Raw genomic sequence first — 26,355 nt, 5'->3', positions numbered from 1 at the left:
TTCTTAGCCGATATTTCTTTAACAAAAATAGGTTGTGTAGTTACGGAGATATCCACATACATGTCACACCACACATTACTATTTAGGTACTCTGTTAACCATCATATATATTATACAAAATGTTATATTTGATTAAAAAATTTATAAGTTGCTAAATTTTTGACATTTCTGTAAGACATTTCATACACTGACAAAACTACGAGATCTTAGATTACAATGGAGATTCAATATCTAACTACAACCATCCTGATACAAAAACATGTATACTGTCAAAAAAGAAATGTCGTGCAGTAACATTTAAACACTACATACACAAACTCTTAATATAAAACCATAAAAAAATGTTAATTCAATAATGAGAGAGCTGGTTTCATCCTAATATCCAAAATGTCCTGAATGGAGGTGAAACACGAATTGTCTGCCGCGTCGCTGTTGAAACTTGTGTCGTTCTTATTCTGGAGTGCATTGTACTTGTGGTGTTCTGTCAGGGCACCAGAACAGAGCCCAGAGTGGCGCTCTCGTGTGGTGACATTGCTCCACGGGAGTGTAGCTACCATCATCGGCTTATCACAATGTGGCGTACAGTCACTCACACCATGTCGCTTCACCAGTAAGTATTATGTGCAAATTATACGTTGCCTTTTTAAAATAATAAACCAGTTGAGCTCAAGCAGCAGACTGAAGGTCCTAAATAAATAATCTACCATCCTTTGAATGTCTAAGCTGAACCACCAAAATTTATTCCGGACAAACATCGTGACTCAAGTTTTTTATAGATTTATGATTAAATAAATTGATATTATATACGATTTATATATGCATATATATAAGGTCAGTATATGTCGATAGGTACAATAATATATTTAGTATCTTTACCTAGTATAAAACAAATATGATCATAAAATTATAAAAAGCGCTGAAAATCTTCGTATATAAAAAAGGGGAATAGATTTTATATATCTACTTAGATAAACAACAGAAATCTACCTCGAACAGTCTGAAACCGGTGGGATCAAAATTTAAACAAAGAAGAAAATATTAAATTCTACCTACTAAATATAAAATTAACAAAGAAACACCATCATTTCAATATTTAAATCAACTTTCAGTGAAAATAACAGCGCGACACTACGCACTGATGGTTTGGTCATGGGGCTACTTCGCATTCGACCTCCTCTGGTGTATTCTGTACATGAACGAGAATATATTAATGCTGTGTCACCACGCTAGCGCTGTCATTGCCATCACTATGTATATGCAGAAGATCTATAAAGGCTGTACCTTTGCCTGCACGTTGACGTTATTAGAAATCACCAATCCTCTACTGCAAATACGATGGTTAGAGTGATTTTTGTCTAGTATAATTAGAAAGATGGCGGCTAGTCTAAATATTACCTATATATTGTAGAAGGTATCTTACAGATCATTTATTGTCTGATGTAGTTGTTCTAAGATCGATCCCCGAAAGTTTTGACTAAATATTTTAGGTAAAAGTAGTATACCATCACAATTGATATTCCAGATAGACTAATCGCATTGTTAACAGTTTATGTCGTAGTCAACAGGCAACAGTTATTGTTGGAAGGTTACAAGCATATATACGCCAGTGAAATTAAAGGATAATGGGATGACATCTTATATCATAGGTGTTACATGATAACGTAATGTATAGGCAACGGTTACCACTTACTATCAGGTAGTCAGGTTCTTTGTCGTAGATCGCAATATTCAATGAACGTGTTTATCTAATATGTAGGTATATTTTATCGACTTTATAACAGTATATATTACCAGATTTTTTCGCTGATCTACTAGTAATTTGTTAATCATTTAAAATAAGAATATGTTCTTAATGCCATTGTATTTTTGTATACGTATATATTAGGCGATACTCTAGACAATTTTCAACCGATTTTGATATATTTATAGTTTAGGACTGCCGGCCGTTTCAAAATTTAAATATCGTTTCAAATATAATTTTTTTTTTTTTTTAAATTGTATTTAAGGATTGGGATCATCTCTCATAGAAAGATTTACCTAGACTAGAATAACATTATGTAAATACTTCAAAGTAAAAGTGAATAACTAAGTACGAATAGCATGTAAAATACATATCATAAGAAATCGATATAGGTAGGTACGTACTTACTCATTTGCGGTAATTATGTCCAATGTTAACATACATAATATTAGTAATTATGTTACAGATTATGAATGCCAAAGAAATATATTTGGACATTTACTCCCGATGATAGTCCTGTTGTAGGTTAAGATATTTTTACCTACCATTAGTACATTACCATGTGTAAGACGACAAATAATCAGTACGGAAATCTGACCTCTGCAACTGTAAACGTAATGACACCATTAGTTGTATTAGTGATCAAATATCAACCGTTTTTGGATCTACAGTCTACACCCATGTTGCGAAACGTGTTTCACTCTTTCGTTCATCGGTCATACTCGTGAACGAGTGCCTGTTGGGACTAGTCAGTTCGGGTTACGAACACTGATAGATTATTTGCTTTTCATAAAATTGCTATAGCATATTGTTAACTATCGTGTGACGCACCATTAATTAAAAATGGTAAAGTCAATAATCATGTAACCTGAAACGGAACGTCAGAGGCCAGAGCCAAAGTAATCTATGTGACATTGACAAGTGGATGACGGATAATTGAACGTAGGCAGCGGGAGTTTTGGAGCGAAAGTGTTTATATTATTATAAAAACAAATAAGAGATAGGTAATTGTGAATATTGTAGGCATTGAGATGTTTCTCTCCCTGACTAACCGGCATTACGCCTAAGTCGTCAGGATACTAGTGATTTTAAAAATATGCTGTTTGGTAGTCACTGTATTTTCCCAAATTTGATTAATTTTTTTTTATTATAAACATGTAAAACCATATTTGAAAAGAATATGAGTTTCTTGTCAGTTCTCATCTCGAAAGCATTCCGAAATGACGGTAGATTTATCGATTTTCGATCATAAGAGTAAGTAATAGACCTACATAAATAAAAATAAAATTCGGATAGTGTTTGGAATTAGGTACTAGGGGAAATTAAACAAAATAATAAAGTTCATTAAGTATTGAAGTAGAAAGCAATCCCCAAAACAACATCTAGTTCGACAAACAAAGAGAAAGCATTAGAATAGTAAATTAAAAAATCATTAATGTGAAATTAACGGCAAATATAAATCGTCTTTGATATATAATTTGAGTATAAAGTAACCTGTAAGACTAGCGCTGTTTAATTATTCCAGGGAGTTAGTAAAAAATATAAATTGACACGATACTTTCTTAATTTTAGTAAACTAGTAAACCACGACGCTCCTTATCAAGAATATAGAACATTTTTCAATCTAAATAAATGAAATTGACGTCTGTTTGTCATTTCAAATTAACGTTTTTCACGAAATGCATATGGAAGTACATTTGATAGTACGTTATTTTAAAAATTTTGGTCTGTCCCTCTTTTTTTCTTTTTAATCTCTGAAATGGGTAGACCGATTTTGACGGGATCTTCACTCGCAAATAGCTAATATTATAAGGAGTAACTTAAGACTACTTTCGTCGTTGGTAACAGTTAATTATAAATTAAATCGAATACCTTGTCTGACAGGTTTCTTAGGCATGAGGGATATGATAAAACCCTGATATATATCATAGTGGAGGCATCATACTTAATAATGTTCCTGGGCGCAAGGGGACTCCTCGGTAGCTATATTATGTACAAGATATTAAAATCTGACTTATTCGATATGGATGAAAAACTTATGTCTCTTGTATTCTATATTGTGTCGATAGCATTCATGTACGATATATTTGGATACGTACTATATAAATACAAAAATAAAATCGTAAGTATATGGATATTTTACTTTTATTAAAGTTACTGAAATGGTACACAAGCTGACGGTAAGTAAGTAAACAAGTATAAACAGTTTTTTTCTCTCAACTCGCCCTGTCCTCTCCGAGTGACAGTAGTATCTCGGGGGACAGAAGTATGTATTTACAAATAAATACCGAGTTAAAAGAAATAAGAAAACACCAAAGTCTGAATAATCTGAATTCGCAGCCCAAAGTAGTAACAGTTATTATATGAACAGCACCATTCATCACGTCATCATTTGACGCAAGTGACGTGACTTCTGTGATTGTGTCCCCAGTACGTTGCCTTCAAGAAGACTAAGGTGTCAGACCACGAGGTCAGGTAAAATTTTGAAATTACAGGTATTAACCTACCCTGTAATTATTTCATCATATTTTACATAACAACCAAGATGTAAATAGAACCGAACTGCTCACAAAGCACCGTTTTCTTGGTCGTTGAAATAGGTAAGACAGAGGTATCCACGCAGTCGCAAACGACTAATGTATTTAATTAATTAATTAAATCATATTGATTGCAAAGTATGTTATTTTTATTCATATTTGTTAACATATTATTATTTTCCAGGAAGAATTCAGGGGATTTTTGGACGAAAGAGGAATTTTATTGAATGAAAGTTAATATTGTAAAAATAACGCACGTTTTATTAAAATATACATCAATCATTCGTTCTTTGATTGCACAATAGTGCATTTTGCCGAAAACTAAGTTACATAATATGTGTATTTCAATAAAACAATACATCAGAAGTGTCCAGTACTTAATTGGCAGTAATATTTATTTTTAAAATGCTATTCACCAGTGTTTATTCATGAATGAATATAATACGCTAGTGTGTTCACTATGTATTTTTAAATTAAGATAAAACTAAAACTATATGTTAAAATATAATATTTATAAATTTACTTGGGTTATATTTGAAAAAACATATAAATTAGGGACTGCTACAAAGAATTGATAATTTATATTTTCACACGATAAATATATATATATATATTTACAGATTTGTCTGAATACATTCCTTTTGGATATAGGATAGACATATATATATTTACAGATTTGTCTGAATACATTCCTTTTGGATATAGGATAGACATATTTATAATAGTCAATGTCACCAAAACTCAGTGGTAGTATGATAGAGGTTAATTAGGTTAGGTCAAAAAATAAACATACATAGTATAAGAAATTGTATTTGTAGGGTTAAACAAATATAATTTCTTATACTATTTATGTTAATTTTTTTATATACTGCCAGTCGGAAGCCTACATTGTTTTTAAAACACAAGTCAATGCCTTATAACTATTATACTGTATTATAATATATATGTATGTATATTATTCTGTGTTAATAGTATAATGTTTTGAAAACTACAATATATCTTTACTTAACATGTTTGAAAAATAACTGAAAGTTATACAAAAAATTAGATATATTAATTAAGATTTCAATATATAAATTATTGCTATTAAAATTCAGATGTTTGAATAATTGGAAGACAAATAAACCCATAGATATCTTCCATAGAATTATCCCCGTTATCTGTAAGAACTAAAATAATATAAACATATGTTTTGGTCTAATAAACGATTTTATCATAATAAAAATATTAAAATATTTTAAAAGATATGACTGTATTTTGTTACATGGTAACACACAATATAAAAAGGCATAGTTTAATCAGGGGTCTATGCAAATTTGATAGCTTGATTGTAAAATGTTTTTGATAAATAATAGAAATTACAACAAGTACAAGTATAGCATCATTAAAAAAAAGAACATTGTATTGTTGAAAGTGTGGTGCCAGTGGAATATGTTTGCAATTTTTTTTAATATCATACATTTAGCAGTTAATACCAACTCCCTTATTGAAATGTTTCTTTTAAAATTATCAACACTTCCCGTCTTTATTTTTTAACATAAACTTAGCTGTTGCTTTTGTGTTCATGATTTGTTGTATTAATTACAATAATCTGTCATTCTCTCCTGTGATAATTTTTTTGGTGATGCCGTCTGTCATGCCAATTGCTTGAACGCTTATTGCGATTGCTACTTTTATAATTGTCCCCATAGTTATCCCGTGATCTGTAGCTGTCTCGTGTATACATATTATTGTCTTTATGTGGGTTGTATGGGTGATGCCTGTGTGACCAATTACCTTGTAAACTCGCCCTAACTAGCTTATCATTGTAGTCTTGATTTTGCCGTACATTATGAATAGGGGCATAGTCATCATGTTTCAATTTTTCTGTCATGTCTATAAACTTTTGAGTAACATTATTGAGAGTGTCAAAGTCCATTGTCATCTCTGGGCCGTAGCATCGTATCGGCGGTGGAAGTGGCATTGGACGACCTCGGAACTGCAGCGTCAGCTTCTTATGAAACAAGGCTGTACCTTGAAATAGTTTCAAAGCATAAGGAACTGATACTTCATGACAGTATGTAATAAACGCAAAGTTTTTCTGACGTCCATCTTTGTCTTTACCTATCCTTACACTCTCCAATGGTCCTGCCTGAAAACACACAAACATTAGACGAAAGATTTAACAAGAATTGCAAAATAGGTATGTAATGTTTGACGTTTTAACCTGTAGGAAAAGCTCATAAAGTAATTCTTCAGTAGATTGTTCAGGTAGATTACCACACCATAACGTTTTTCTATCTTCATCAATCATATTTATTTATGAATATGCATTCACCATAAAAATAAAAATAGTTAAAAAACTATGAGAACAATAAATAAAAATTTAAATAGATTGAATGAATAGACTAAGATGAATGATTTGCTTTGAAACGAATAAAAGGAATGATTAAGAACTCAATATAAATAACTGACGCAGACTGACGACAGCCTAATGACAGTCATCAAAAACTACGGTTTTATGACTTTACAGCCCTGGATACTAACTTTATAAGTCAACAATTTCAGCCAATGATAAAGAACAAAACTTCTATGGTTGAATTTTAACATCTTCATACAGTACTAATTATCAAAATTTAGCAATCAGTTATATACTGACGATCTGTGAAACAGTTTAGATTATAAGTTCCTAGAGACTAACTACATCAGTCAAACTTTCTGATCATTGAGTCTGAAGTCATTCTTCAGCAAGTGTCATCAGTCATACTGTGTTTGAATGAACTTAAAAAAAATATTGAGTTCTGTTTATAATTTGTTCTAATTCACAGTTCTTAGTAATATTTTTTATTATATTTACTATTTACTTGAATACTGAAATTCGTCAATAATGTACAAAAGTGTATGTATTGAAGAAAAAGTTAAATATCGTACAAAATAATATTCTCGTTAGTACGTTAATTATTTGGGCTTCTTTAAGGTTAAACCTACACCATGGACGAACCCAGCAAATTCCAGCAGATGCAAGATGAAATGTCCAGGTTAGTACATACGAATATTATAAAGTTAACCCTATATGCAGTTTGATCGAGTACAGAAATTAGTCTTAAACGTGGTACCTTAGCATGAGAACGCTGGTAAATTAAATATTTTGTTTGTAACAGGTTCGAAGCGGAAATATCCGGTGCCGATATACCTTCAGTGGCACATCGGCCTGTAATTGGTGCTGGAACATTTGGTGCAGTACAGCGGCAGCTAGAAGGCACTGTACCGCCACCGCCGCCGCCTCCGTCTCTGATGCCACCGTTTGATCCCAATGTACTCGGTGCGAGGATGATGTTCCCAACGGTACCACCTCCGCCGCCCCCGCCCTCAATGATGGTACCGGCTTCAGTATGTATCTGATTGTTTCTTACTAACCTAAGTTTTTTTTCCTCTTCTTTTGGCTCTGGTAATACTGACCTAAGTTTAAACTAACTATTATACAAGGGAGAATTTTAGTTTTGTCTCTAATATTACCATTTGATCCCAGTGTGCTTAGTGCGAGGATGATGTTCCCTACAAGGCCACCCCCTTAATACCAGTACCAGCTTTAGTATTTATTTGATTGTTTTTACTGACCTAAATTTAAACCAACTACTATAATTGGGATAATTGTTTGTCTATCTCTGATACCACAGTTTGACCCCAGTGTGCTTGAAACGAGGATGATGTTTCCTACAGTGCCATCCCTTCTCTTAATAACAGTACTAGCTTTAGTATGTAAGTACGGGATTGTTTCTTAGTGAGTCTTCCAAGTTTGAACAAACTGCAATAAAAAACTTTGATAATTAACAAGCATTGTCCATGTCAAACAGGGTGGATGGAGTGTCTTAAATATAAGCCCATTAAATAAAAAAAAACAACTACTATAAAAGGGAGAATTTGTGGAATTGCTTGACTGCCTATAGTATTCTCTGCACTATATGCACAACAGATCAAATGCAACTTATGCTACTTGGACAAGGGAGTCCATTTTAGAGTTACAAAAGGAAGAACTGTCTAAACATTATTGTTTCTGTTTTGTTGATCAAAAGTTGAATAAAAACCTGACTTTCTAATAGTCTAGATATGGATTGTCATGTCTATCCAAATTGCAAAAATAGGCATTTTTTAGCTTTGCAGCTAAACAGGAACATAATACAAAATAAAATCACTTCTCTTAGTGTACTTTAACAGCAGAGTAATTTTTCAGCACAGTAAATAAAACAAATAAACTAAAAATAACTAATTTGGTGGAGTGGGCTAGAACACCCCTTTACTTGCGATGGTCTATGCATGGTACAAACATTTTAATTCATGGATATGATAGTTTGTATTGGTCCAGTATAGTATATAAGTGTAATTACAATTAAATAAGTATTTCTATGAGTTGTCTAGTACCCATAATACAAGCTCTGCTTAACCTGGGACTAGACGGTGTTTTGTGAGTTGTCCTAAGTTAGTATTATTATTTCAGGTTCAACGACATAGGCCACCCGGCCCTCCAGACAACTTCCCCGGACCAATGCCATTTCTTCGGCCTGGTATGCCTGGACCTCAGCTGATACCTCCACCACCACCTAAACCACAACCCATAGTGTTGTCTGCTGCACCAAAACTCTATAAACAGCCAAAGGATGACGAAGAAAAAAAAGATAAACATGAAAGTAGAAAAAGAGTGAGTACTCTATCTATCTCTGTTATTTATGAATTTACTAACAGCTTCATTCAGCTTCATTTACTCGTACGCTCTTTCACGCGTGTATCTGCTAGAATATCTATGTAGATGTAGTTAAAGAGAAGGAGAATGCGCGGAAGCCCGGACTTTTCCGCGTTCTTTAATTATGACATGCATGTCAAGTGCCTGTAATAATCATTCATCATTGCAAAATGGAGGACATCTGAAGTAAATACATAATTATAGAGTTATTGACAATTCATAAATCCTAAATATATTTTTGCAAAATGAAATCTGTGGAATAAAAGTAAAATTTTAAAAGAAAGTGAAATGACTTGAAACATACACGTTATCAGGATCTTTGCAAAATTTGACGGGATTTTCTCGCAGGTAGCTAATGTTATAAGCAGGAGTACACTAATGTTAAAAATGTTGAATTCCAGGCGGACGATATTACGAGTAACAGTTCATTTTATATAAGTTACTAAATGTATTTACAGAAACGGGAACCTCCGCCGCCACCCCCGAAGCCCGAGCCATTGGTAGTGATCCCCGAGCCTACGCCCCCGCCTCAGCCTCTGCCAATCACTACCACCGAGCCTGTAGTACCCAAGAAGAAAGAAAAAAAGAGTAGAAAGGTAAAGTTATAACTACTAACTGACTCAGCTCGTAACCACGACTGGAGCAACTGTTATTCCTGTTAAGACCTGGTTAACAATATGAACAAATTATTATGTTGCTAAGTATGGGTAAACAAAAGAAATTACCAAAATACTGGTACAACACTTAGGTTAAAACATAAAATTATACATTTGAACTTATGACTTAATTTTTACCAAGCACAACCACATTGTGGAATCGCCATCTAGCAGTGGTATTTCCGTACCGATATTGTGACTTGTAAGAACACAGCTTATTTCTTCTTAAAAGACCGGCAATATTCTTGAAATTCCCCTGGTGTTGGGGGTGCTCAAGGACGGCGGTGATAACTTACCATCAGGTGAGCCGCAACCTCAGCTATGCTATAAAATAACCTATTTAAAATGCAATATAATGGAGAGTTTTATTGTTTTAGGTGGTCCGTACGGCAGGCGGTCAAGTGTGGGAGGATGTAACTCTCCTGGACTGGCCCGATGATGATTTCAGAATGTTCTGCGGAGACCTCGGGAATGACGTCACCGATGAACTGCTGGTCAGTGCTGACTCTTTAATATCTCTATGTAACAGCTTTTATATATTTTTATTTGTTATTAATCTCTTCATATATATTGACAGCCACAATGTCTAGCTTGAGGAATCAACTAAAAAAATCTTCATATTTTGGTTTCAGTCAGAATGGACTAGAATGCATAAGGCAACCTATGAATGTCAATGAAAGACAGAATCCAATAGCACTCTCTGCTTACCTTGTTAGGCCTCTGGCGTGAATACTGACTCCATTTTATTATTGCCATCCACCACTAATAAAATATTCTGAAAAATCACTACCCAAGGGGGGTAGTGATTTTTCAGAATATTTTATTCTTTTATTATAAGTACTGTATGATATTGTGTAACAAAAAAGCAATATACACTAATCAGACAGTTTGATATCTCATTCAACTATGTATGTTATTATCAAAGCTATAGGTGGTAGTGTGTAGTGGTAGATATAGGTGGGTGCACACCCTTAGTTATTCCAGGCTATAACTCAATAATCTGATTGTTTTTTGGATAAAAACCAAACTAGGCTTAATAGTTTCTTAATCTGTAACATACAGATATTTTCCGACATTAGTTTATTTACATGTTTATTACTCCAAATTGGTTACTCTTATTGTGTTGTATGTGTACTGAGAATGCAAATAAATCATTATTTTATGGTATCTAGTCATTATTGCTTGTAGCTATCTATTCGAATACAAATTCGAGAAAGCATTATTAATAGTTATTATTTGTTTTTTTTTTCTTTTCAGACGCGTACGTTTAGCAAATACAGTTCGTTCCAACGTGCTAAGGTCGTGAGGGACAAACGCACAAACAAGAGCAAAGGTTTTGGGTTTGTTAGCTTCAAAGACCCTGGTGACTTCATTAAAGCAATGAAGGAAATGGATGGTAAGATTAATTTTATTAAAATCTAAATTTAGTAAATTACACATGTGACTTGGCATGGATACTTTATTTAACACGGATATAGCGACATTACACAGAATATTTATGAATAAAGAATATAAACTTCCTCAAAAATCTGTTGATAAATCGTATGAAAATCCCTTCAAAAGTTTAGTAGATAATCGGGAACATACATACATTTTTAAATAGTATGATGAATTCAACTGCCAATGAAAGGAATATTCAAAGCCGTCAATTAATAAAGTACAACCTTATATAGGTTGTACTTTATTAATTGATTATTTCTTTTAAAATTACGAACTACTTAATTAAAAGAAAGAGATAGGTTAAAGATAGATAAAGGAAGAAATGTTTATTATTTCAACACGACTTATTTTGTTGCACCCGCTTGTGCTAACGGCAAACGCTGGCGGGGTACCACTAAAGCATGATAGAATGAGCATGAAGTCAAGTCGGGTTTTCAGAATCGCGTGGAGGTTAACCTGATATATCAGTGCTAGCTCACTAATTCTCATCACAACACAATTGTCGCATTTCTCAACTATTTGACGTTATGAATTTTAGGTCGGTACGTAGGCAGCAGACCGATAAAACTAAGGAAGAGCACGTGGAAGAATCGTTCTCTAGATATAGTGAGGAAGAAGGAGAAGGAAAAGGCGGCTCTACTCTCATTGCTAATGTCGACAAACAAGAGCTGACAGCAAAATAACCAAACGTGATGTGCTCAAGGAACATTATGACATCTGAATTTATAGTTACATTAATTTTGTTGAAAGACTAATGTGCACTTATTCTTAGGCGGGCTTGTTCAGAATATCTGCAAGTCTTAAGTCACTTTTATAAATAGATAATATTTTTATTCAAAGAAATTTTTGTATTTGGTAAAATTAGTACTGGCATCCTAATGAAATTTAGGCATAAAGTGTTTTTTTATTATCAAAATTGATTGTGAGTCTTTGTTACCAAACATGTCGACCTCATTATATCTTTTCGTTGAATAGAATAGAATATCATTTATTCAAATGAACTTATATTGAAGCACTATTGTACAGTCGATTAATTAAACATGTATAGAATTTTAATTGTACATCTCTTGTGTGTATCCTGCCTTTTTTAATTGTGTTAACAATATTGTCACCATATTGTTAAGTGTTTTAATTGAAATGTGCATAGAATTAATAATTAGCTTGGATCATTATTCTGCTCATCTTCATTTTTTGTTTTCATAATTATTGAATAATTATAGTATATTATATTTTGTATCTTATATTTATTTAACTAATTCCGATAAAATATATGAAAAGAAAGTCACAATAACTGAAGATAATTGTAAGGCAGAAGAAATATCTAAACATATATAACTCAAAAGGTGACTGACATAGTGATCTATCAACGCACAGCCCAAACCACTGGACGGATCGGGATGAAATTTGGCAATCAGGTAGATGTTATGACGTAGGCATCCGCTAAGAAAGGATTTTGATTAATTTTACCAAGGGGATAAAATAGGGGATGAAAGTTTGTCAATTTTAAACCGATCGGGCTGAGACTTTGCATGCATAAAGCTACTATGACGTAGACATCTCCTAAGAAAGGATTTTGATAAATTCCACCACTAAGGGGATAAATTAACGCGAGCGAAGCCGCGGGCAAAAGCTAGTAATATGATAAATAGTAAAGTAATAAAAGGCAGTCTTATCGCTATAAGCAATTTTTTACAACCAGGAAATGAGAACTTATGTACATAGAATAGGAGGTGGTACACACAATACACTATAATTCTTCAACGAAGAAATAGCCATACTTCATGCTACTAATTATATCATTTATTCTTTTACAATAATAATTCTAAAGAAATATCCCAATACTCATATTTAGTATCAATAACAAACTGGATTATGTTAGTAATTGAATAAGAATAATGAACCAGCAGTAATGAAATGTAAATTATACCTAGTTGTACCATTTTTTGTAATAAATTTATTTAAATGTATATTTCATATTGCAATTTCCTTCTGACGAAGAAATGCTCGCTTGTAACATGTAATAAGTGGCCGGGAGCATTTATATGCACATGGTAAATAAATCGCTGATAATGGCAAACTTAACCAATTTTCCGTACATTATACATAATAATAAACCTGGACAATTCACTCAGCGCCATCTAGTCTTAAGCTAAACAAAGCTTGTTTTATGGGTAATAGACAACTGATATAAATACTTAAATACACTTCCTTGGGCTACGACGACTGCGGCCTTGGTGGTCTAGCGGTTTAGCGCGCCCCTTTACTTCCGCAGGCTCGATTCCTTGAGCGATGTATTCATGACTATGACTGACTTACAAAAAATAGTTAAAACAATTCTCTACTCCTATACATAAGCTCTGCTAGCTTGCCGGGGCACCAGTAGTGTGCTAGGATGACCACGATATCAAGTCAGTTAGCCCACCGTGAGGAAATCACCAAGAGTTAACCACATTTTCCAGAGAGAACCGCGTGGAGGTCGATCTTACATAGATAATTGATAGCAATGGAGTAAAGAACCCTTATTTCTAACAATTTTCTTATCCACCTACTTCATGCGATTTAACAAATAACCTAAACGTAAATAAACAATAACAAGTCGCAACCGCAGGCGTAATGTAAAAAAAATACATGAATGGTTTTTTAAGTATTTATTCAACAATAAGCAGGTAAAGAGTAGATTCTTTGGCTTAATATCTATTGGTAAAAATCTTCTTAGCCTACTTATTAAGTAATTATCTAAAGTCTAAATTAAATACTGTTACATAAATATGGACAAATGCATATTGAACGGACGCTATAAATGTATAAATTAAAAAAAATAAACAACAGATCTTTTTTATTTGTAGAAGAATAAAGATAAATAGTATTTAGCTTACATATCAAGATATTTAACAGCGCAACTTTATACCACAAAAAATTGTCCAAGTCTCAAACAGGAATTGATGGTAACATTGCTACAATTTTACAAATGTATTTTTAGGATATAATTAAGGATAGGTATAATTCTTGCTATGTACATCCTTATATACTATAGAACTTACATATTTTGAACTTTTCTTCGACTGCCCCCTGAACTTTGTTTCACGCTATCTGTACATTTATATTCTCAAACTTATTATTTGGGAAATAAAGTATGCTTTTGACCAAACTAATTGTTACCTGCGACTATGCGTCTAATTCATTTCACCGTTATTATCTAGACCCTTTTTTAAATAATTATTTACAATTTACCCCTAGCCAATTTAATTTGAATCAGTTCAGTTGATTCTCCTTTTGTAAATTCAAAGTATAAACGTATACAACTTCATAAATATTTACAACTTAACGTTGTAAATGGAAAAATGTATAAGTATACCTATATGGATGAAAGATGCTGGTTGATACCTACATATAGTCATATATAAACGAAACATGTTTAGATCTTTATTATAGTATATATGTTTTGTACATATATTATGGGTATTTCTACACGAAAAAAGATAGTCTCTTATCTAATTTTTCCTTTCGATTCAACCAGTTCGTAAAATTAACACCGACTTTGAAAATTATCAACAAAACACGTTTCAGTTTTTTTTTTTCGGTTTCTGTCCAAACCAAAATTTTACTTATAACCCTAAATTGTCGCATACCTGACCGCTGTTTCGATCCAGTTTTTAATATTTTTACTACTAATATTCACTAATCATGTGGCACTACATTGTCGAGGCCAGTTTTCACCCTGTTAGCGCGGAGCTTGACGAGTGGTCGCGGCCGTTTTCTGGTCGGTGGCGTTGTGGTAGCTGCAGCCGCGTACTGATCGTCTAGACAGCAGCGACGGTCACCTTCCGCGAGTCCTGTGGTGCTCGGACAGAATGGCGTCGCGAAATCTTCGATACAGTAGGCGCCTGAAGCACTAGCAGAACAAAAAGTTGGAGTAATGTCAAGTTGTACGTGATATTTACTTGTTCATTGTTGAATTCTAAAACTGTGTACAAGAGATATATCAATAAAATGAAATAAAAAATATACAATGTATGAAACATAATTTGATTTTAACGGATGTTAAGCAAATGTATAAATGAGTATGGTTGAAATGGTGATGGTAGTAATAATGACAAATGTCAATAATAATAACCACTAGACAATTCACACAGCGCCAACTAATGACAAACTAAGAAAGCTTGTGTTACGGATACTAGACCACTGATGTAATTAGGCGGACTTAACACCTAGAGGCAAAGGTATATACTAACTAGCTGTGCCCGCGGTTTCACCCGCGTCAAATTTCAATAAAAAATATAGCCTACATGTTACTTTGATGCATAAGCTATAATACTGTAAAGTTTCATCAAAATCCGTTCAGCAGTTTTTGCGTGTAAGAGTAAGAAACATCCATACTTACATACTTTTGCGTTTATAATATGCTGTACCCGCGACTTCGTCCGCGTGGAATATAACTTTATTTTTCTAAAATGAAAGTACATCAGCTACCTGCCAAAACAAGTCCCGTCATAATCGGTCCAGCCATTTCAAAGATTAGCCGGGCCCGGAACAGACAGACAGACAAAAATTGTAAAATAGGTGTATGTACCGTATTTATATTCATATGCATGTAGTAAAAGACGGTTATATCAATATTACAAACAGACACTCCAATTTTATTTATATGTATAGATTAAGATTAAAACTAATGCGCAAATGCACAAATAGAGGTACATAGATAATAAATATATAGAGTACTAACGTCATGGGTGCGGGTTGTCCGAGTGGTACTGGGATTGCGGAGGCCCGCGACGGAGGCACCCGCACTGAACACCGGCGGCCGCACGGGACAGCCTCCCGCGACTTGAACAGACTCTCCGCCTGGTAGCAGACCGACCACACGTGACTGCACAACGCCTCGTCTGCGGAATAGTATATTTTTGGTATCTGACCCGGCTAAACGTAGTTTTACCATATAAATTGATCATTTATCGACCCCTGAGGGCGATAGAACAAGTGGACTGTTAGAGACGAATGAAACAATGGACAAAAATTGTAAAAATATTTGCATATAGGTACAAACAGTAGTAGTAACAGATAATTGTATAACTGTAAAAAAAGGACATTCAAAACAAACACAAAAATAAATATATAAAAATGTGCAAAGAGATTTCAACAGCCGCAGAGAGTAGGAGATTATTAAAGTACTACTAATATTGCTATTAAAAAATGGTAAGGGTGAACATTTCGGGTAGTAATTTAGGGTTGTCATACTAGAATCTAAATCTGCATCCTACCTAATCTACTGGCAAACCTAATCCGCTCCTACTAAATTTAGCTGGGCAGGGAGAGAAACACGAGCAATGAAGATGAGTCAACATTCACCTTCATTGCTTGTGTTTTTAATCAACAATGTACGTCCCACCGTAAATCTACACTCGTGTCCCAAGTCCCAAGAAACTGCTTCCTCTCTGCCATACGATGGACCCGGTTCGCGCACGTAGAACCCATAGAATGCTAAGAAGTTTGTCTCTTACAACAGGTACAAATTGTGTTGCACGGGGTTCTAACTCATGACAATTGAACATTAAGACAGTATGCTTAACCGCTATACCAGCAGGGGTCGATGATAATAAATTGTAAACGTACTGAGGGTGTCTTCGCAGTAAGGTTGACTACGGCCACCGTTGAGGCAGAAGTCGGCATGACCAAGTCTTGCAGCCTCGCCATATCGGCCGGCGTTCGTGTGCAGCACGTGCACTGCGCGGGCATCCCCCGGGTCTAGACGTAGGGCAGGCGCAGACCTGATTAAAGGACGTGCCGGGTCTAGACCTGGAAAAGAAATAGAAATAATACATAGCATCACCCAGTCTAACCAAAGCTTGTGTTATGGGTATAATAAAAAAATATTCTTAAATATACATAGAAAACATACAGGCTGATACAAACAAAAACTAACAAATAGTTTTTAGAAAACTGCATAGTGGAGGAGCACCAGCCATCCAGATGATCTGAATGTTAGTAGTTAGTTTCTGGCGGGTGGTACGATGTGAAACTTAGCAGCTGGTACTAATTCGAACAATTCCTCAGAACCCTCACCGAGATCTCGCTGCAAAGAAAGCCAATGGGTCCAGTCTGCGCACGGTGGAGGATCATCGTGCGTTTTTCCAGAAACTTTTTGCCCGTCCTCACGGAAGAGGATGTTAAATACGTACCAATAATTCTGTTCAATCTAAAGTTGATATAGTTGGCGAGTATGCCACAGAGGTGAGCGCCGAGAGAGTGTCCGACGCAGGTGAGGCGGTCGGGGCGGAGGCCTGCTCGCCGCAGGGAGTTGAGGGTCTCGGCCGCGCAGCGAGCTACCGGCCTCAAGTTATGGACTGCGGCAACATAGCAAGGAGGCTGGCACAGAGCGCCCCAGTCTAGCATGAACACGTTGTACCCACCGCGGCGGAGATACGCTAGAATAGGATAGAAATAATATTTTTTTTATGAACGTTCATTACAGCCTAACTCAATGGTAACCATTTAGGTTGCAGCTGTATTTCTTAAATAATTAATTTTAAAACTACATTTAAGATAAAGTATAAAGACAGTTTAAACTACGCAAGCTCCAACTAAGCACAACTTCTACCATGGGTATCAATAGTTAAAATTAAAATAAAAATCATTCATTTAGGACATTTTAGCCATTTATAAACATCAAATTTTTTGTATTAATATTTATTCCCTACCGTCATACTTAAAAACATCTCGTTATGCGAACATAATATATTACAAACATAAGACAAAACAAATAGAATACAAATGTTTATATAGTTCGAGGATCGAACTCATCTGAAAGTAAGGCAATGTTCAAAACCGCTAGACCACCGAGGTCGTCGAAACACTTAACATTTACCTACGGTAAGGGTACCTGCGGATGTGTGTATGTACGATTTAACCATGACATGGTGATTACTACGAGGCAATACTACGGCGGTCGTTGACATGGCATAAAGCGGGAGAAAGTCATGGGAGTTGATGTAAGCTAGGAGCCCGGCGACCGCGCGGTACTACTTTGATGGGTTTCCTAATATTTTTCAGCCACTGTACTCGTTTTATTCGCTTATATAGTACATTAGACAATTGATTGGTTATCTTATCTAATATTATAAACGGGAAAGTTTGTATGAATGGATGGTATTACTCTCATGCAAAAACTAGTGAACGGTTTTGGTGCAACTTTACAATAATATAGCTTTTGCATCATAATAACACATTTAAAAGATGTTATGTAAATCGGGCGAAACATAATGGTAAATATGAAGTAAGTGTGATGCAGACGAAGTTTCGCGGGTCAGCTAATTATATATTGGTTGTCTGGAAGAGATAACCGCTTTTTGTACCCTATTACTCCTATTTATGTTATTTATAATTTACAAGTTTTTATGTGGCATCGTAGTTAAACGAATGATGCAGTAAATAATATTTGTGGATGGCGAAATGGGATCCTTATCAACAGGGATTAGTGGACATCATTTTTATAGCTAATAATATACCAGGCCAACCCCCACCCGGTACCCCTGTATTAATTTCTCACTAGGCTCATCCTAGTGCACCGCCTGCGTTTAACGTTAGTACATAATATCTCAAGACAATTCACACAGCGCCATCTAGACTACAGATAAAATCAAGCCGAGCTTGCATCATGGGTGCTAATAAACTAATATATATATTTTTTTTGTAATACACACATAATATTCATAGAAAAGACCCAGACCGACCAGACTATATGAATCCACGATCATCGGAAGCACAGATAAGATACATAATCTTACGTAAGTAAGCTGTACTAAAAAGCTAGATCACCAAACCGTAAAAAAAATATAGGCACTTTATATCTATAGACCCCGCGATCACTAGTCAGCGAACCACAGATTAAGAAATACTGTTCTAAACAAGTGTCAGGCAGGACTATTTCCTTGTGAGCCGGCAATCGGCAGTCGCGCTATTGCTTTCACTTTCACCATACTCAATTTATTTTAATATTATGTATACAATATATCCGTAAACATAATAATTGCGTTTATAATTTTACATCGAGTTTAGAGATATTGTGTGAGGTCAAAGTAAATAATAATTAAGTATTCAAATAATATGTTTGTTACATTCATTATGAGTATAATTAATAAATTTAAACCAATACTAATATTATAAATACTAAAGTTTGTCAGTCTCTATGTTTGTTACCTTTTCACGACTAAACGGCTGAAGTACTCTTGGTGAAATTTGAAATTAGACAAATATATCACGGTTTTGGACATAAGCTATATATATATCTTTTATATCAAATATAAATCAGACAAAGTCAATAATAGGTAATAGCTAGATATTTATGACTATGAAGCATCATAAAAAAGTAAATAAAATTATATGTACTGGTTAATATACCTATACGTTTGCATAATAGAAAAATAATATCAACAATAGTAATTAAAAAAGCAATGGCATTATGCCATTAAAAAAATATACATATCCAAATTAAAAATAAATATCTTTAAAAAAAGAATGCGTTTTGAAGTTCAATGATAGTAGATATCATTACTTACCGTCTCTAAGTACTGTAATTGGTAAGGTATCATCACCGCCGGCATACCCGTGTATCAATAGCACAGTCTCATGTGACGGCTCCCATCCACTTTGTCTCAGCCAATCCCCGCTGTCCAAGTCCACCTCAAAATAACAAAGATCAAACAATATTATTTTATCAGTGATCGTACTAAAGCAGTTAGGGCACTTTATACATAATCCTGAGTGTTAATTTTGTGTTAAAAAACAAAAAGATTAAGAAACGTAGGTTCTAACAAATTGAAAAATAAAGACTATTCGGATTTCAAATTTTCCGATAATTTTTCTATTTTTTAAGAAAATACATAGTGTACCTATGGTATATATATATATATGGTATATATATACTATTGGCGAAGATTGTTAATTGGCATAGGACAATTTAACATGACAAGTAACCTGTAAAATTACACCGTAAATCGTCCTAAAATAAATAAAATTAAATATCCTCAAAAAAATATGTATACATATACCTACCTAAAAACCGCGGGAATATTTCGTAATAATGAATCGTGTTTGCATGCATAATTGGAAATAAGAAGGGATTTTGATTACTATCTGTACTATCTGTATCCATGTAAAATGCACTGACACAGATATGTAGATCAGTATATAGAATAGAATATAGTACAATACATTGTGATTTGTTTTTAAGATTCAGAAAAAGTTTTGACTATGCCCTCGTCCTCGAATAAAATGTAGGGCTGTTAAGACCTTGATTTTCGATAATTCTTCTATATAGAATGTACAATGAAATCCATGACTGTGTCACAATGGCAAGTAAGGCTCCCGTTGAGGACGAATAGCGGTATTCCGGTCGCATTCTTCGTAGTACTGACAAAACTGTCTCGCTAACGTTCCTTACATTATAATGTGCAGACAAAAGTGAAAGAGAAGACCGCAATGTTGACAGTTTCTAGGAATTTATGTGGGACTTCTGATAATTTATATTTTTAAACACTAAGTTGCGTACATTTCATGAAGCTACTCTGTGCTATAGATCAGCTTGGTGAATCTATATTACAATTGATTTAGGAAAAATGAAAATTACCTCAAATAGACGACATCTATTCGATTTGTGGTATATATTTTAGCTGTTTAATATTTTTTTATTAATATAAAAAACAGTTTTTAATGTAGGTGTGGATTTAATTATGCAATAATATATATTAATTCCTGTGTGAATCGTGAATAAGTCAGTATTTATGATTATTATATAAATTAAACTATGTTTTATTGTAATATACAAAATTACAATCAAAAAATAACCAAAAGAAATATAAATATATAAAACGTAAATTCGTTTTTTATTGAGATACTCGTAATGTAAAATGATGCATTGGAAATCTATGTGCACTATTATTTTAAATATATAAGTCTAATGTTTATTTTCCGAAGATAAGCAAATAATAAGGTCCTACCTACATCATATACTGCTGAATAACAGATAATTGTATTGAAAAATATTAATCTTGCCCTTGCGTATACAGGCCAGTTACACTCCACAGAATCGACCGTGGAACACTTTCCATTATTACTATTTTTTATGTTGACACCGAATGTAAACAAATATTTACATATTACCTCAATATTTCATTGGTTTGTGTAGGACCATAGCTTCCCAATGTATCAACACATATTGAAATGCGTTGCTTTTATCACGTTATTTGAGGTTGATGCAAGTTCTTCAACTTTGATTTAGAACCTACCAGTCGTCATCTTACTATTCTCGCTTATAAGAAATCTTCCATAAAGTTAATCCATCTGTTTTTTGTTCATGTTCTCCCTTCTATCTATGTTTATTCAATACCTATTTTAATGGAGTAGAGTGGTATCAATATTTTTTTGTAAATTAAATTCTAAATAGACGGCATGGATTTCTTTAATCTAAACTTTTTAGATCATTTAATTACAATCTATCTAGATAAATATATTGGTACAGAACTTAATTAAAACATTTATTTTTGGAATCAATACAATTATTTTTATGATGTTGACAATTTTATAATTTATACATAGATAGCGTTATTTATTTTCGTTTAGCTACCAGTCCCGTTTTCGCACGAGTATACATATAAACAGGAAGGTTTATATGTATACTCGAGCGAAGCCAAAGTGGGTATCTTGAATCACTCTATCTATTGCTAACTGCTGCTACTGCATTAAAATCCGCTGAGCTGTTAGACGCGGAAGCGACTTCATTTTACATTTCTGTGTAAAGATGTTCTGAGATGTACCCACTTCAAAAACAAGCGCCAGCTTATGATCACCTTATGATAAAAGGAACTTATATGGAGCGCTTGATATACTAAAACAAATAATACTTATAACTTGAAATCGCATGTTACAACAGCTACGAGTACAAAGTTTTAGACGTGTCGGCGTTATGTCCAACAAGTAATAAATGCGTGGGAACCACGTAAGAACAAAGCACCACAACACGCAACTACACGATATTAATTTATGCGTAAAAGTTAAAGTACCCATTGATAATTAAAATAAGCAGTAGGTACCTACAAATGTTTCATAAAACTGTTATAACTTGTTATTACGATCATATTTGCCTGTATCTATATAAATCCACTAATCATAATTATTATATTCAAATTGACTGCCCAGCTGATTGTAAGCGATATTCGTAATACATAAGGGGATTGTTAGTAATACCGACTAGTAATAATGACCCCATTCCTCGCCACGTACCATGTCAGGTTCACCTTCAACATGTTTCCCCTGGAAACCTTAGTGATAAACTCCTAATGAATTTGTTACAATGAGCTAACTGACCTGACCTCATGTTCATCTTATCATCCTCCGCTGGTGCTCCGCCAGCGTAAACCATTATCGCTGGCGGGAACATAATAGTTGCATGAATAGCACTACGAAGATCACGTTACTGATGCGTTGCTATTTCAAAGGACTAAGATTTCATGCCTCTTATCCTGTAGGCAGTGAAATGCCTAATCTGAACATCAGATGAATGCCTGATGGCGACTATAGCCTACATGAATGTGATGTTGAAAAATACATTAAAATGTCTGTAGTACCAGAGTGTTGGTTTTTTCTGAGAATTAATTTGTTATGTCTCTGTATTTTCCCTATAATTTCACTGCAATATGTTACTCGTCTTTTAAACCAAAACATAGTAAAGCAAGTTGTGGCGGCAGAATAAGGTACAATGTAGATATTCTTTACAAAGAGCTCGAGTAAAATTTGAATGACTGAATGTTCCGTAAAAGATAATGTAATTACATAGGTCATAAAGCACGATGGTAAATCGTGTGGAGGTAACATTAAACCCAAGTTCCATTACTAGTAACCTCTAGTATAGGAACTTTCCTTAGTCCCTCAGACCATATTTAAAAAACACTTACAACTTTCTTGACCGGCTCCGCTTCTGTATAAAGATGTAGCATAACATCAGGGTCCGGACATGTCTCCCTATCTCGTTTCCATATGCAGTCCTCGAACGTCGCCTCTGTGAAGTTGGTGTTATGCAGCAGTAGTGCTTCCTTGATAGGGTTGGGTCTTTGGGCCAGCGTACCTGTATATGTACATATTTATTTTATTTCTCTATGAATAATGGGATACAGCCGGTGTGCGCTAAAAGACATTGCGTATTACCTATATATTTTCTAATTACTTAACAATATTTGACCATAATATTGAAGTAAGATAGAAATATAATGCAATTAATATTTATAAATGAAGTACAATTAAATTCATTTTTAATAACGTCTACTGTTTGGCATATTAAAATAGATTCAAAAAGATTAATTTGTTGCAAAAAAGAACTTAGTTGTTAGGTTTAACCGACTTGTAACTTCTGGCATTATATTATATATATTTTGTAAAATACTGTTGTTCTACATATTTCGAATTATGACTTTTTATCGCAAATATTACGTTAATTGCAGTCTTTTAAACCGTTGCTATCTTGTATATCTAACCGTTGTTAGAAATATCGTTAGTTACGGTATACGTAACTAACGATATTTCTAACAACAATAAAGAGAACCGTATTTCTTGTAACATTCAAAATAGAAATAGGTACTTATTTAAAGTAGCTTAAAAAAAAAAGCTAATTAATACATTAATGAAATTTTAATTTATTTATACACATTGCAGCATTAGAGTAGTCCGAAAAAAAATCTTTTATTTTGTAATATACGTACGCTGTCTCGTGTGTGAAATCAGCGCTGTGGTATAACTTAGTTATACTACAGTATAAATGCTGAATGGGAGTCACATTCAGCGTTACCAGTAGTTATATTTTTAGCTTTTAAGTTATATAGTAAACATTAAATAAGATATATCTATACATATAAATAAAATTGGAGTGTTTTTTTGTAATATTGAAATAACCGTTTTTTTTGTCTGTCTGTCTATCTGTTTGTTCCGGCTAATCTCTGAAAAGGCTGGACCGATTTTGACAGGACTTTTTTTTGGGAGGTAGCTGATGTAATAAAGAATAATTTTGGCTACTTTTATTTTAGATAAAATCTTTTATTTTAGAAAAATAAAGTTATATTCCACGCGGACGAAGTCGTGGGAACAGCTAGTAGTAAATAAGAATACTGCTGTAATGCTGAATAAATGACATTATTATTATAATACAGAAATTACGCCCTTTCTCAGTTCCAGAGAGAGGCACAGAATGTTCGCAACAGGTTCGAAATATCGAGATGAATAATGCTATAAAGTAAATATATTGTTTATATAATATACACACTCGTCCCTTAAGCTCTATAGATAACATTTATAATTCTATAGAATTACAGATTTGAACAAGCTGTAATAAAGAGTGGCATACACTGAACGGATGTTTAACTCATTATTGTAAGATGTTCCTTCATTGGCTCTTGTTGGTAGTCTAATAAAAAGTTGAGAAAACGATTTTATATTCCCCGTGTGTATGTAACAGCAAATTACGTAAATTTCACCGTATCTTATATTCCGCTCACACTGTCAACTGCTATAGAAAGTAACATAAATCAATAGATATCTATTTTATTTATGACTATAAAATCGTGTATATAAAAAAACATCCCAAGTGTGAGTTGGATTAATTTTAAGGTTTCTGCATTTAAAATAAAATTATTAATAAATACAGAGGACTATGAAAAATTCTAAGTAGAGATATCGAAAAGTACTTATTTTAATTAAGTAACGATTTAATTTGTCACTTTTATGGTAATTGAAAAAGTTTGTTTTTTATTAATTAACAAACTCATTAGCACATATCAACAAGACAACTTAGAATTAACTAGGATGTCATTAATTCAGGGTCAATGCTGTGCTAATAGAAAAAAATATTTTCTATACTTGATTAACAATTTCTTCACAATGACTTGGGTATAAAACAATTTAACAGAATACTAAATAACACCAGTAGCAGCGATATCTCAGTTCAAACGTACTTGACTAATATAAGTATTTAATAATTCCACGTGGAATATAACATTTCTAAAATAAAATTAGCATAAATCAACTTCTTATAACATTAACCATCTATGATTGAAAGACCCGTCAATATCGATCTAGCCGATTCAGAGATTAGTAAGAAGAAACAACAGACAAATATCTTTTTTATATAAGTACCTTGTTAGTGAAGAGCCGTTAACTTGAAATTGCAAATGGACCCTTCAATTTTATTTATTTTATATATAATTTTTCTTTTCGAATTATTTTTTTTGGCCTTAGCCTTTATAAGGGCTGATAGCCATAGGAGTTAGTGCAAAAATCACTCCAAACCGCGGGAAGACGGGTCGAATGCGACTTTAGTCTGAGTTAGTGTTGCCAATACAATTTTCGCACACATATCCTCCTGTTTTTGTAGTGCCTAGGTCATCCTGCATAGATTTTAAGCAGCATCTGGGTTTTTAATTTTAACTATTTATTAACTCGTATAATTTTTTTGAAACTTTCATTAAAAAACATGATTCTTTTAATTACTTGTCTTTCATTTCACTTATTTTCACTACATACTTTATTACTGCGTCCTATTTTTTAAACTGAAATGTCCTGGATTGTCAACTTCCATTCAGTTTTTTTAATTCGGGGTTGTCTCTAGTCTGACAGCACCACTAGGGGTTGGAACTTTCCGCCGGAACGTAAAAATCAGTTGATATTTTTATTTCCATTTACTTATAATATATGAAATACATATTTCTATAAATATATTTAAATAAATAAATACATGAATTATGAAAATTTTATTTTATAGGAAATTACGTTGTAAGTAGGTAGGTACTCCTTTTATCATTATTTTAATATAAGAATATATCTTAGTCTTTTTTATAAAAAATAAATATAAATTAGGCATACATAGACAAAAAAAAATCGCTTTAAAAAACAGCAATTAATTGAATTAGTGTACATTTCTAATGATCAATTGCAGAACTATGGCCTATTATTTGTAATAATTCTTACGTACATACGTTAATTTTAACAATGTTTTGCAAGATGCACTCACCGTAAGCAAGGAGCGTTGCTATAGCAAACGCCGTTGGCGCCCGTGCAATCGCCATCCTTCCTGGCTGATGACTGGTTGGTATATTGTATCGTATTCGACCTGGGGGGGACACTTGTAATATATTCAGTATGTAAAAGAATTTTCATTGCGTACACTTTTCCTCTGCGTCACTTTGCTGGAAGTCTATGCGTTTCGTAAGCTTCGCAACTGACATTTGT

General features: G+C 33.6%; 3 protein-coding genes and 1 pseudogene across 4 annotated transcripts; 2 read left to right on the top strand and 2 right to left on the bottom strand.

The window, feature by feature from the left end:
- Nucleotides 1–268: 268 nt before the first annotated feature.
- On the top strand, nt 269–4,934 carry LOC131844658 (TLC domain-containing protein 5-like). Its single transcript, XM_059193595.1, has 4 exons — nt 269–610; nt 1,110–1,338; nt 3,626–3,863; nt 4,463–4,934. The coding sequence occupies exons 1-4, from the start codon at nt 397–399 to the stop codon at nt 4,514–4,516; spliced, it is 735 nt and encodes a 244-aa protein (XP_059049578.1). The 5' UTR covers nt 269–396; the 3' UTR covers nt 4,517–4,934.
- A 783-nt stretch (nt 4,935–5,717) lies between these two features.
- On the bottom strand, nt 5,718–6,678 carry LOC131844652 (RNA-binding protein 7). The gene is made up of 2 exons (XM_059193590.1): nt 6,485–6,678; nt 5,718–6,409 (listed from the first exon to the last, which is right to left on the bottom strand). The coding sequence occupies exons 1-2, from the start codon at nt 6,569–6,571 to the stop codon at nt 5,873–5,875; spliced, it is 624 nt and encodes a 207-aa protein (XP_059049573.1). The 5' UTR covers nt 6,572–6,678; the 3' UTR covers nt 5,718–5,872.
- A 360-nt stretch (nt 6,679–7,038) lies between these two features.
- On the top strand, nt 7,039–12,278 carry LOC131844651 (RNA-binding protein 42). 2 transcript variants are annotated; one of them, XM_059193589.1, is made up of 8 exons: nt 7,039–7,156; nt 7,235–7,295; nt 7,419–7,647; nt 8,753–8,953; nt 9,454–9,591; nt 10,029–10,145; nt 10,909–11,047; nt 11,630–12,278. In XM_059193589.1, exons 2-8 carry the CDS (start codon nt 7,249–7,251, stop codon nt 11,761–11,763), a joined length of 1,005 nt encoding a protein of 334 aa, XP_059049572.1. In that variant the 5' UTR covers nt 7,039–7,156; nt 7,235–7,248; the 3' UTR covers nt 11,764–12,278. The 2 variants fall into 2 exon arrangements, with proteins under 2 accessions (XP_059049572.1, XP_059049571.1); XM_059193588.1 differs by having other exon boundaries at nt 7,039–7,295.
- A 2,421-nt stretch (nt 12,279–14,699) lies between these two features.
- LOC131844718 (phospholipase A1 member A-like) lies at nt 14,700–26,283 on the bottom strand (annotated as a pseudogene).
- Nucleotides 26,284–26,355: the final 72 nt, after the last annotated feature.

The sequence above is a fragment of the Achroia grisella genome, unplaced genomic scaffold (assembly GCF_030625045.1).
Source record: "Achroia grisella isolate CSIRO2021 unplaced genomic scaffold, CSIRO_AGI_Agris_v1 utg4116, whole genome shotgun sequence".
Classification (NCBI taxonomy): domain Eukaryota; kingdom Metazoa; phylum Arthropoda; class Insecta; order Lepidoptera; family Pyralidae; genus Achroia; species Achroia grisella.
Note: the sequence above shows the minus strand (reverse complement) of the source record. Positions and strands in the feature narration are given on the sequence as shown.

Coding starts and splice junctions, on each gene's coding strand:
- LOC131844658 (XM_059193595.1), top strand. CDS start 397: ATGGAGGTGAAACACGAATTGTCTGCCGCGTCGCTGTTGAAACTTGTG. Junction 611..1,109: donor CACACCATGTCGCTTCACCA/GTAAGTATTATG, acceptor ATCAACTTTCAG/TGAAAATAACAGCGCGACAC. Junction 3,864..4,462: donor ATAAATACAAAAATAAAATC/GTAAGTATATGG, acceptor ATTATTTTCCAG/GAAGAATTCAGGGGATTTTT.
- LOC131844652 (XM_059193590.1), bottom strand. CDS start 6,571: ATGATTGATGAAGATAGAAAAACGTTATGGTGTGGTAATCTACCTGAA. Junction 6,410..6,484: donor TTTATGAGCTTTTCCTACAG/GTTAAAACGTCA, acceptor GTGTGTTTTCAG/GCAGGACCATTGGAGAGTGT.
- LOC131844651 (XM_059193589.1), top strand. CDS start 7,249: ATGGACGAACCCAGCAAATTCCAGCAGATGCAAGATGAAATGTCCAG. Junction 7,296..7,418: donor ATGCAAGATGAAATGTCCAG/GTTAGTACATAC, acceptor TGTTTGTAACAG/GTTCGAAGCGGAAATATCCG. Junction 10,146..10,908: donor ACGTCACCGATGAACTGCTG/GTCAGTGCTGAC, acceptor TTTTCTTTTCAG/ACGCGTACGTTTAGCAAATA.